The following is an 11,768-nucleotide window of genomic DNA, read 5'->3' as shown; positions in this document are numbered from 1 at the left end:
AATGGTCAACTGTCCAAATACATAGCTGAGCGTAGGATTCTGTTAATTGTGAGGACATTATCGCTAACAAACACATTAAGTACTTATATAAGCGCATGGATTGCAATCTATAAGTTATCACTTTTACCAATGATTTGGTTGATTATGATATCAATCGCCAGCTTTTTTATAACATTGAATTTCACTATTTTGTTTGGACCACAAACTGGTAGGCATTCCGTGAGTTGACATTAAAATTGTATATTAATTTTGAAAACATTTTTTTTTATTTGACAGGAATTAATAACTTTGAAGTTATAAATCTATTTATGGGAATACATGTAAACCCAATGCTTATAACATGTATGGTATTGTCGGTAGACTTGTTAATAGCTATTATTGCAGTCTTATTGGTTATCAATGGTTACAAAAAAAGGATTAATAGTTAAACACTGTGTTATTTAATTGTAATACAGTATGTATTTTACGGAAATTAGGCAATTATTAAATATATTCATTATATTGCAATTATATATAAAATACCAAATGTGATAAAAATATAATAAAATTTTTGAAATATATATTTTTTAGAAAATATTAGATTTAAACAATAAATACTCAATGTACTAAATTAAATATGTAATTTATAAATTATATAATAGACATTTATATAATGATTATATGATAATATAAATTACATTATAGTGTAAGGTATGAAGTGTTTTATTATTACAATAAATTAGTCTAAATTGAAAAATAAAGTTTTATAATAATTATAATAATTATAATAATTATAATGATTATTTTATTCAATATATTAAATATTATAATTTAAGTATCAAAACTATTTAATGTTTTGATTTTATTTAATGTATTTAATGTATAAAAACTAAATACAGTATAAAAACTGATTGAAAATACAACTTTTATTGTCAACTAAAATGTTGCAAAACTTTAAGGAAAATATTTAAAAAGTTTGTATTAATTGCAATTGATTGCCATTTTTGTGGTAATTGTAATTAATCTGATCTTCAAATTAATATAACATTTACATTATTATTATATTTATTATAATTAAATATTATTATATCTATAGCTATAACTTAATGATAAAATATTAGATTACTTACACTACACTACCTGTTGTTAATGTGAATGGTTTGGACACAAATTAATTGAAATATTGCAATCATTTAAATAACTCCTCCTTTAATAACAAATAATATAATAAGTGAAGCAATGAGTGAATGAATTGCATTACAAAACATAGACATTGAGTGACAAAACCAAACATTGAGCTAATGTTTCAATGAATCACACGTTTCACTCATTGATGACAACAAACGGTGTTTTTTGACAATTAGTGGACATTTCAAACAAACAATTGATTGTCAAAACACGTGTTATTTATTGTCTAATATTGTTATTTGTAATCAAAACAAACATTTAGTAGTTTTGCATTCAATAGTCGACACAATGCTATAAATCATATGATTTTACTATACAATTGATATCTCATATATTGATAACCACTTGCTATCAAATGTAAGACTTGTAATAATTATTATTATAATAATATTTTAGTTGAAATTTATTTTTAATTATTTTTTTTAAAAAATAAATTTGTAAAAAGTGTGACAAATGGGTGATTCAGACGTTATAATCGAGAAGTGGAGGAGAGAGCAGATACTCGGCTCCGGAGGGTTTGGTGTCGTCAGTCTGTGGACTAACACTGAGACCAATGAAAAGATTGCACTCAAACAGTGCCGATGGAGTGATACAAACGCTGGGATGACTGCCAAACATAAGTGTGTCTTAATTTCATACATAATTGTCACCAAAATCTGATCCAATAATTTTTGTTGATTGAAGGGAGCGCTGGAAACAAGAGGTTGATATAATGCAACGGTTGAACTGTCCTAATGTTGTCCGTGCAGTGACTGTCCCGACTGTATTAGACTTACCGAAATCGGAACTCCCGATACTCGGAATGGAGTTCTGTAGCGGAGGTGATCTGAGACGTGTGCTCAACAAACCGGCCAATTGTTGTGGACTCAATCAACTAGAAGTCAGACAAATTCTGCGACAGGTGTCGACAGCCATTGAATATGTAAGACATTGTTAATAATTATTAATATTATGACTTAATTATTATTTTTTTGTTTTATTTTTAATCAAAAGCTTCATTCGTTACGAATTATTCACAGAGACTTAAAGCCTGAGAATGTAGTTCTTCAGCCACAGACTGATGGGTCAATACTTTATAAGCTGATAGACTTGGGTTACGCTAAAGAGTTGGATCAATCAAGTCTTTGTTCATCATTTGTTGGGACTCTTCAGTATTTGGCTCCCGAATTGTTTCTTAGCAAACAGTATTCTTCAGCAGTCGATAACTGGAGTTTCGGACTCTTAGCCCATGAGATTATAGTCGGTCGAAGACCATTCCTTCCGAATTACAGTCCCGCTCAGTGGATACCAATTGTATCCAAGAAGTCATCGACCGATATCTGTGCCAATGTTGACGCCAAAGGCAATGTCACCTTTTCTAAAGAGATTTCCCAATACAACCAGATTTGTTCATCACTTAAATTTATTTTAGAAAATTATCTTCGGGTATGTTTTTAGAGATATTTAAAAAATATATTTTATTAAAAATAATTTATTTACAATCAGATGGTTCTGGAATGGGAACCAAAGAAAAGAGGTGGCAAAGAAGCCTTTCAAATGTTAGCACAAATTCTTAATAAATATATTGTTGAGGTATTTGTCGTCAATACTCTCGAGTATTATTCATATGAGATAACAGAAGAGACGCGTCTACTTGATCTTCAATTGCTTATCGATTCCAATACTTCAATCAATTGCAATAATCAAAGATTAATTTTACCGAAAGGACTCATACCTCAGGAAAATATTGGAAAACAAATTATAGATAATTGGTATAAACGAGGAGAGACTGAAAATATAGACATTCAGCCGATCTCTATATTATTATTTGACAAATCAAAAGTACCCGAATATAACAGTTATTCTGCGTGTGTTATTCCTCAGTCCATTGAAGAAATTATGTTAAACCCGACGGGACTGATGCCATACGAGGAACAGAAGAATGCTTGGCGTCACGCCATTTGGGTGGTATGTCTGATATATTTATTATTATTTATGATATTTAGTAAATTGGTTTTCATTTATTACTATAATAGGCACAACAGGCGACCAAAAAGTATCGGACATTACACGAGGGTTTTAAAAGTTTTTTGATGACTTGTCTCAGTTCCCAAAATGCAATGCAAAAGTTAAGCCAAAAAGTTAACATTGAGTTTAATAAACTCTATGCTATTACACAGTTCTTTAAGAATTCAATTAAAATGAATTTAGAGAATTGCGAAAAGTGTGCGAATATCTCATCCTTACCACTGTTGCGGTCATCTAAAGAAGCTCTTATAGAGTTAAGTGAAGCCTATGCTATGTCTGAAACAATAAACAGTTTGTTTGCAAAATCACATTTAATTGTAACCAAAGTTATTGATGCCCAAAGAAATCCACAATTTAATGCATTTATTAAATCGAAACCAATAGACGAATCAATTTATACAATCTATGAGTCGATACTCTTTACTTTTGATCAATTGAGGAAAAGATCGAAAGAGGAAAGGAATAAAAAGTCAGACAATGAAGTTATGGTAAAACTTCTTTGCGAATGTTTCCAAACTGAAGAAAAATTAATGAAAGATATTTACTCTAATATAAGAAAAATAATTGATATTTTGCGTCAAATCGAAAGCCATGAAAGAGATTTACAATTGATTTTGAAATCAGTCTCACAATCGACACATAAATTAAATCTATTGCAACTTAAAGTTCAAAACGATTTGTGGTCTTATATTAATTCAGAAGTAAAAAACAAACCTTTAAATAATAACATTAATTGTAATTCAATTGGAAATTCAAGTGAAGAATTAGTCAAAGAAAATGAAAGACTTATGAAATCAATTGAGACAATCATTTCACGTATGAATTCATTTGATGGCAATGACTCTTCTGATGATTCATTTGTTCATTTGTAATGACATTAATTTGTTAATCATTTTTAAAGCATATTTTCTTAATATTTAGCTATTTATTAGATTATTAAAGATGGCATACTATTTACATTATACAGTATTATATAAATATCTAAAATTTTATATTTTGCTATATATTTTAAAAATTACTCATATTTTCTGTACTAAAATTTTATGTAAATAAGTAAATTATTTTAAGTTTTTTTTTACTAATATAACATTATTATTTTTGTATAGAATTTAATTATAGTTGAGATTATTTAAAAGTAATATTTATAATTTATACAATTGTTAATATTGTTAATTTTATTATATAATTAAATTTATTAACTGAATGCATTAATACTTATTGTTTATATAAGTAAAATTTAGTTTTATTTATTTATTAAACATTGAATTATTATATTGTTATTATTTGAATTTGATTTTTCTTTTTAATTGTTATTTCATTAAAAATAACTGATATTTAAACTGAAGTTTTTGGAGAATATTCAGAATTAGTCCATTCAAATGAAATTTAATTAACAATAAAATGTCAAATATTCTTAATTTATATATATTTGTTTTTGTTTTGCCAAAAATTAGTCCATTGAATATATCTGTTAACAATACAACTATTGGTGATAATACCGAATCGTTTTATTTGTTTTGTCTGACAATAGTCTTCATATGGTTCTCATTTGGTTTACTAATCATGTATTCATTTTATAAATATGTTAGTAAAAGATGGTCTAAAAAGTCTTCAATTTTAGCAAATGTCTATATAATAACCATTGTTGGAGTCAATCCATCGATAACTTATGATTACGACTATACGTCTATACGTTTAGATATAAATGATAAAAATAATCGATTAATTGTATCACTAATAATGAGACCCATTTGGACTTTTTATGCGATACAACCAAAACCCGATCCTATATATCGCAACAATTTAGAGAAACAAATAAAGATCAACAGTTTGTCCCGTCAGATACCACTCATAGGTGTTTTTAAATTAATTACAGACAAAAAATTGAATAAAATAAAGTCAATGACTTTGGGACACGACTGTCCTCACATCGACGCATCTCTTCTGATCCGATGCATTGAAGTAACAAATATTAAGTCATTAGTGTCACACACTTATCCATTGAATGCATATATCAAACATATGTCTCGATCGACAACTTTTACATTTAACACATCAAATGTCAACTTAGAGTTTGAAGAATCGCAAGATATACCACCAGAAGTACGTCTTAAAGTAAAAAGTTGTCTCACTTTTACAGAAAAAGCTGTCTTTTGGTTGTTTTGTTTGGATCTAATAGTATTCTGTAGTTTATTCATTACCTATCAGTTTAACAATAAATGGTTGCTTTGGTGGCAAACATTCATCATATCATTAATTATTAGCTCATTTGTAAGCTTATTATATCTACTGTTAACAGTTCCCTATCAATCACTAAAATTATATAATATATTCAAAGCAACAAAAACAACAAAAATTCTTCAATTATCAGTTCTTCTCTTTGGTATTATATATACAACTATTTACAAATGCTTTAAAAAATACTATTAAATGTTATAAAATTATTTTAGTTGTGTTGATATCTTTGATCATTTTAATGGTAAACATTTGGAGTGGTTATAGTTGGCTGACATACAATATATTTAATAATTGGTATCGATTAACAATAGTTACAACTATGATGTTTGCATTTATTATAATTATTTTTACATTTTTTGGTTTATTTACAAATATTAAACCAAAATTACAAAACTTCGATAAATTTGATGAAACAACTCTTGAGATATCACCAGAAGGATTGAAACAAAAAGGTTATGAAATGATAGCTTTTGAGTCAAAGTCATTACAAATTAAAAACCTTAGAAATACATCATTTTGGGCATCAATTTGGCTGAAAGAAGCTCTTAAACAACATAATGGTCTCGAAAGAGCAATACTTTGTGATGTTTATGATTTGTCTGATTCACCGAAAGGACAAATTGCTACAAACTTTGGTCATATTTTTTAATAATTATGTTTTAAGACTAATAATCATTAATTATTTTTCTATTAATATATTTATTTAATAATAGTTAAGAACACAACTAAACTATTCGGTGAAGAAAATGCTAAAACTAATACTTCGGTTACTTTTGCCGCAAGAATTATTCAACAAAAAGGAATGGCTTTAAGTGTATCACAATATGGCAGACATAAGAAAGACAAACATCAAGAATAAGAATAAATAATAATTACAACAAATTGTTGACAAAAATACTACAAATTTAATGAACAAAACAAAACTACTTATTAGACTATTTCAATAACTTGTGATTCTTATATTAGTTATTTTATAATAATTATTATTAATATACTTTTACTACTATTAATATATAAAATACTGTATAACTTATAATATAAAAATATTTATAAAGTTTGAATTTTTAAGCATTTATATTATAAAGTATAGTATAATTGTTTTTCTATACATACAGTATATATAAATTTACATCCAATTATGAGATCATTCTTTAAACTAATGGATACAAAACGTGTGTCTAATTTCCTAACACGAGATCACTTCCTTTGAATTGATTGCCATTAAAAAGCTTTTCTTAAGAGTAATGATTTTGTGATTAGATTTTGGTTATTATTATTATATCTACAGTATTATAATATACAGTATATATGTATAATATATATATATATTTGTTTCCTTTATTTTAGTTATACAATAATTTCATTACCATTTAAAAGTACTGCATTTGTATCATATGAAGCATAAATCAATGACTAAATCCTAAAGTAAACTTAGTATTTTAGTGAACTTTATTTTTTAATTTTTATATATTTAGTAAATTGAAAATAATATATAATGCAAACTATATGTATGACTAAGATTTTTACTAAAAATATTATTTGTCTTTTGACATTAGCAACAATTAGTAAGTTATGTTTAGTTTATTAAAATAAAATTTATTTCAATTTATTTCTTGTTATTTATATGAGCGAAATGTCATACAATACTAACTGAAAATCATTGTGAAGATGATTGGTATTTATTGGGTGATAAATGTGTGAAATTTCACAACGACTTGGCCGGTGCTAACTTTCACGACGCTATGGATATATGCGACCACTTTTATGGGGCAACACTTACTACCATTCATTCACAACAAGAGTTTGATTTTATTAGACAAATGCTGTTTGATTGGAGTCACGCAAAGTACTCGGTTTGGATCGGATTGATTCGTATCACTAATGAATCGTTCATTTGGTTTGATAAAAGTCCTCTCGATTACACCAATTGGGGTCACAATTCATATATTATTAAATAAACATTTTTTTTTGATTATTTATTTCTTATTAAAGGACCAAATGAACCAAACAATTGGCACTCAAAGAATTACTGTACTGTAATGAGTTCTGCATTATCAGCAAAGGGACAGTGGTTTGATGTGGGATGTACTACAACTTATCTGGTTATGTGTCAAAAATATTTACACAAAAGCACTGATACCACAAAAGTTGAGTCCATATTGGCTAACATGTCTGTTGCGGATCAGATAAACATGCAATTGGATCGCGAAGACGGTATACAAAACTATTCACTATATAGTGAACTCAAATCTTTGGCCATTAAAACCAATGCAAACATTGTTTTCATTACAATTTTATTTGTTTTATTAATAATATTGATTCTTAAAAATAATTATAAATTCGTATTAATTGGATGTAAATCACGGGAAAACAGATCATCAAACTTAGACAATGATTTCAATACCAGTACTGAACACATAGCTATTTAATTGTAATAATTTATCTTAAAATATATTTTATTTTTATAAAACTACAAAAGTAATTTACTAAAATATAAAACTATATTATAATTTAGTAACTCACTTATTAAATTATAAAAAATTAATTTATACAGTAATATTTAATTACTGTAATACTGTATAATTATTATTAGTGTATTAATTTTACTAAAACTTTACCTAATTTATGATCGATTTTCTAGACTAGAGATTCATTTTATTTTATTTTTATAAAATATAAATTAATTTGAATGAATATATTGTAAAATTAAAAATCAAAATACATTTTATATGATCGATTTCAATATTTAAATATGTTAATTAATAATTACTATTTCATTTACATGTTATTGTGTAATTCAAAAATATAATATATTATAATTTTAATATTATTGTAATCATTAGAAATTATATATTAATACAATATACAATCATTTACTTTTAGTTTCTCTCTCTCTCTCTCTCTCTCTCTCTCTCTCTCTTTGACTCACTCACTCACCCACTCTATCATTTGCTCACTTAAATTATAATTTATTAATTAAATGTTTCATTTTAAATATCTTAAACAAACAATTTTTTCATGCTTTTTGTAATATATGTATATAGAATCTATATTATAGATTCTGTATTACAGAATATATTAAATATTGTATTACTTATAGTAGTGTACAGTATATTGTTTTTTATAAAATTAATAATACAATATAAATCATTAATCGCGCGACTTATTGAAAACCATTGTTTGTTGACATAAACTAAACTTTAATAATATTTTAGATAGATTTTTAAAAATTTAATAATAAATACTAATTTATTCCCATTTTATTATGTGATTCAAAAAGTAGTATATTTTTATTTCAATATAATTGTAATCAAAATTACAAATAAATTTTTACAATTATTTAATTTTACTTTCTGTTTTTTGTTTCTCTTTCACCCACTCACTTTTTTCACTTTATTATCATGCTCATTCTCTTTCTCACCGCTCACTCACCCGCTTAGTTTCTCTCTCACCCACTCAGTCTCTATAATTATAATTTATTAATTTAATTTTGTATTTTATATATACTAAACAATGTTTTTATCAGCAATTAATTAATTTAATAAATATATATATATATATATTTACTTTATATTACAAATAGCGTTGCGCTTGAAAACATTGTTTAGTGTATATATATATATATGTATATATACATATATATATAGTATATAAAGTATATAATACAAAATTAAATTAATAAATTATAATTATAGAGACTGAGTGGGAAAATAAAATATTTGATTAGAGAACTTCCCTGATTGGGAAAGTTAGTCGAACTCTAATTATATAATTTATAATAAAGTATTAACAAAAGTACTGTAAATAAAATGATTATTTATTCTCGCGATATATTAATATGATATATGAATATAATATAATTAATACATATTTAATAAATGGTTTAAAATATCACTTGAATTTGTTTCTTAGTTTTACTTCATTTACAGCAGATTTTTGTTTTGCCTGAAGAATGAAATATGAATTAGTATTAAATTATTTCAAGAGTTTCTGTACTAAAGTATCCGAAGTATTGGATCTTTTTGGTGATGACTCGACTTTCATATTTAATGGAGATTTTGACAAAACTTGGATCGCATTTGGAAAACAAGAAATCAAAGAACATATTGAGAACCAGTTTTGGTCTAAAGATGTCATAAAAGACAATAACAATCAATTAATTGCTTATAATATTAATATTGATTACAAGACATGTAAAGTGTGTTCAAAGCCATATTCATTGGGTGGAACTGATATGGCGTTTGTGGTAATCGGAACTCTTAAAGACATTTACAGCGATCAAGATATTAGACAAACAAAACTCATCGGAAGAAAGTTTGTCCAAACATTTCTCATGAGTCGTAACTCTCAAAATAAGGACTACTTTAAGACAACTGTTATGTCATTATTAGCGCCAATAACTGATTCATTTGATCACTTGTTTAGATCTGAAGCACCAAATTTAGCCAATAAAATGACAGTCAATGACAATATCGACCATTCATTGATCTCCACATCACAAGACCTCGAGTTTAACACAATTGTCAAAAATATTGATAAATTGATTAATGAATCCAATTGTGTTGATGAAGATGTCATAGAAATTGCAATTGAGAGCAAACAAAATGATTTATTACCGATTTCTGTAAATGAAATCATTAAAGACGACAAATATGACAATCAAGAAGAGAGTGAAGCATTCAATTACAAACAAAATCAATATTTGTGTGATTTGTTTGAGTCTAAGTCTCGCGATAAGTCACAAACTGATCCAAACTATACGAAGTTTACTCAAAATGGATGGATTGATAACATGAATGAAACGATCAAAAAGAAAGATCTGCGAACTGATGACAACCACAACGGTTTGACCAGTTTTGCTGACGCCTTAAGAAGCAATCCTCAGCAAAATGTGGTCAATAAATGTGATGTCAAATGTCAGTCAGAGATTAGAATAATCCATAATTTTAATAAATCAAAATACAAAGCAAACAAATGGGATCAAAATAATACTAAGACTCGGCCCGACTTTGTTGGTCAACAAAGTATTACAATAATCGGCGCCCAAAATCTTGAGGACATCAATGATAATAATATTTTATTCATCGCTAATATACCGCTCGGATATTCAAAGAGTGACTTCAAGTTATTGTTTGACATTTACGGTAAAGTCGTGTCTCTAAAGTTTGTCGAAAGGATTGGAGTTATGTTTGCTTTTGTTTACTTTGTTTCGTAAGTTATAACTTATATTAAATTTAAATGTTTTATAGATTATATATTTTTAAATAATAAAATCACATTTTCATTTCAAATTAACAGCAAAACAAGTGTCGACACTATAATAGGTGAAACCACTGGTAGTAATAATTTTTATATTAAAGGACTTCATCTAAAAGTCGATCGATATAAACGAAGATATCCTTCACTTCCTCCTAATTTGTGATTCAATTAGTTATTTAAATGTAAATTTTTTTTATTTAAATTGTATTTAAAATTAAATTTTTAATATATTAATCTGAATAACAATTATTTAATATATAAAATCTATTTACAAATTTATATTTTAAAATTTATCAATTTCTAAACTATCAATAAAATACAGTATTTTATAATATTTATAAATTATTTATATTTTTTATATTATAAATGTATTAATACAAAATATCAGACAGTATTTTCAAGTTATAAATAATTGGTTAATTGAAAACCGGTTCAAAAATTTAAGTATTTTATACAAAATAAATCAAACTATGTTTTGCTGTTTATATGTTTTATACACCTATTTATCACTTGTATTAATCAAAGACTTTTCTTCGTTTGGTTCAAATTCATCAAAAATGCATGAATTGATTAACTCATCGGTTATCTGAAAACGAGATATTTGTCGGTTAAACAACATATTTGAGTCATTACTTTCACAACTAATACTCGAAATGTTTAACTAAAATAATAAAACAAACCAATCAATAGGCGATAGTATTGTATTTAATATTAATTATACAAATAATACAAACATCTGGAAGAGTGTCTTTCAATGAATTTGGTGTTGAAGTTGATGTCTGGAAGCGATACCATTCTGGTTCACCTCTCATTTCCTCAATTGGACTGCAATTGAAATTATTGTCTTTTTGTTGACATTCCTGTCCACTATCTGTCCATTCATTTGATTCAATAATTGACTCATCATTTGCTTCAATACTTTTGTCATTTTCAATGTTTTTCTTTCTTAACCTTTTTGTAAATTTATTATCAGTTAAGACATTGTTTGTCTTCTCTTCAATCATCAATTTATTAGTGTTTGTGTCCATTATATTTAAAACTAATACTATAATGACTATTATATTGGTTTTTATAATAAACGTATTCAAGTTTTCGTT

The 11,768-nt window shown here is 26.1% G+C and overlaps 4 protein-coding genes across 4 annotated transcripts; 3 read left to right on the top strand and 1 right to left on the bottom strand.

Moving 5' to 3' along the window:
- Positions 1-1,241: 1,241 nt before the first annotated feature.
- Positions 1,242-6,271, top strand: LOC128966425 (inhibitor of nuclear factor kappa-B kinase subunit alpha-like). Its single transcript, XM_054313276.1, has 9 exons — positions 1,242-1,524; positions 1,613-1,787; positions 1,852-2,089; positions 2,161-2,592; positions 2,653-3,114; positions 3,183-4,042; positions 4,629-5,277; positions 5,837-6,047; positions 6,126-6,271. The coding sequence occupies exons 2-9, from the start codon at positions 1,621-1,623 to the stop codon at positions 6,269-6,271; spliced, it is 3,165 nt and encodes a 1,054-aa protein (XP_054169251.1). The 5' UTR covers positions 1,242-1,524; positions 1,613-1,620.
- Positions 6,272-6,946: 675 nt separating this feature from the next.
- On the top strand, positions 6,947-7,841 carry LOC128966423 (macrophage mannose receptor 1-like). Its single transcript, XM_054313273.1, has 3 exons — positions 6,947-6,977; positions 7,042-7,344; positions 7,405-7,841. The coding sequence occupies exons 2-3, from the start codon at positions 7,155-7,157 to the stop codon at positions 7,839-7,841; spliced, it is 627 nt and encodes a 208-aa protein (XP_054169248.1). The 5' UTR covers positions 6,947-6,977; positions 7,042-7,154.
- A 1,523-nt stretch (positions 7,842-9,364) lies between these two features.
- On the top strand, positions 9,365-10,834 carry LOC128966422 (uncharacterized). Its single transcript, XM_054313272.1, has 2 exons — positions 9,365-10,623; positions 10,711-10,834. The coding sequence occupies exons 1-2, from the start codon at positions 9,365-9,367 to the stop codon at positions 10,832-10,834; spliced, it is 1,383 nt and encodes a 460-aa protein (XP_054169247.1).
- Positions 10,835-11,101: 267 nt separating this feature from the next.
- Positions 11,102-11,691, bottom strand: LOC128952570 (uncharacterized). Its single transcript, XM_054297985.1, has 2 exons — positions 11,406-11,691; positions 11,102-11,332 (listed from the first exon to the last, which is right to left on the bottom strand). The coding sequence occupies exons 1-2, from the start codon at positions 11,673-11,675 to the stop codon at positions 11,171-11,173; spliced, it is 432 nt and encodes a 143-aa protein (XP_054153960.1). The 5' UTR covers positions 11,676-11,691; the 3' UTR covers positions 11,102-11,170.
- Between the last annotated feature and the right edge of the window lie 77 nt (positions 11,692-11,768).

This window comes from Oppia nitens, unplaced genomic scaffold (assembly GCF_028296485.1).
Source record: "Oppia nitens isolate AA-2021 unplaced genomic scaffold, nextdenovo-longstitch-racon4-pilon3 scaffold1_pilon_pilon_pilon, whole genome shotgun sequence".
NCBI classification, from domain to species: domain Eukaryota; kingdom Metazoa; phylum Arthropoda; class Arachnida; order Sarcoptiformes; family Oppiidae; genus Oppia; species Oppia nitens.
Note: the sequence above shows the minus strand (reverse complement) of the source record. Positions and strands in the feature narration are given on the sequence as shown.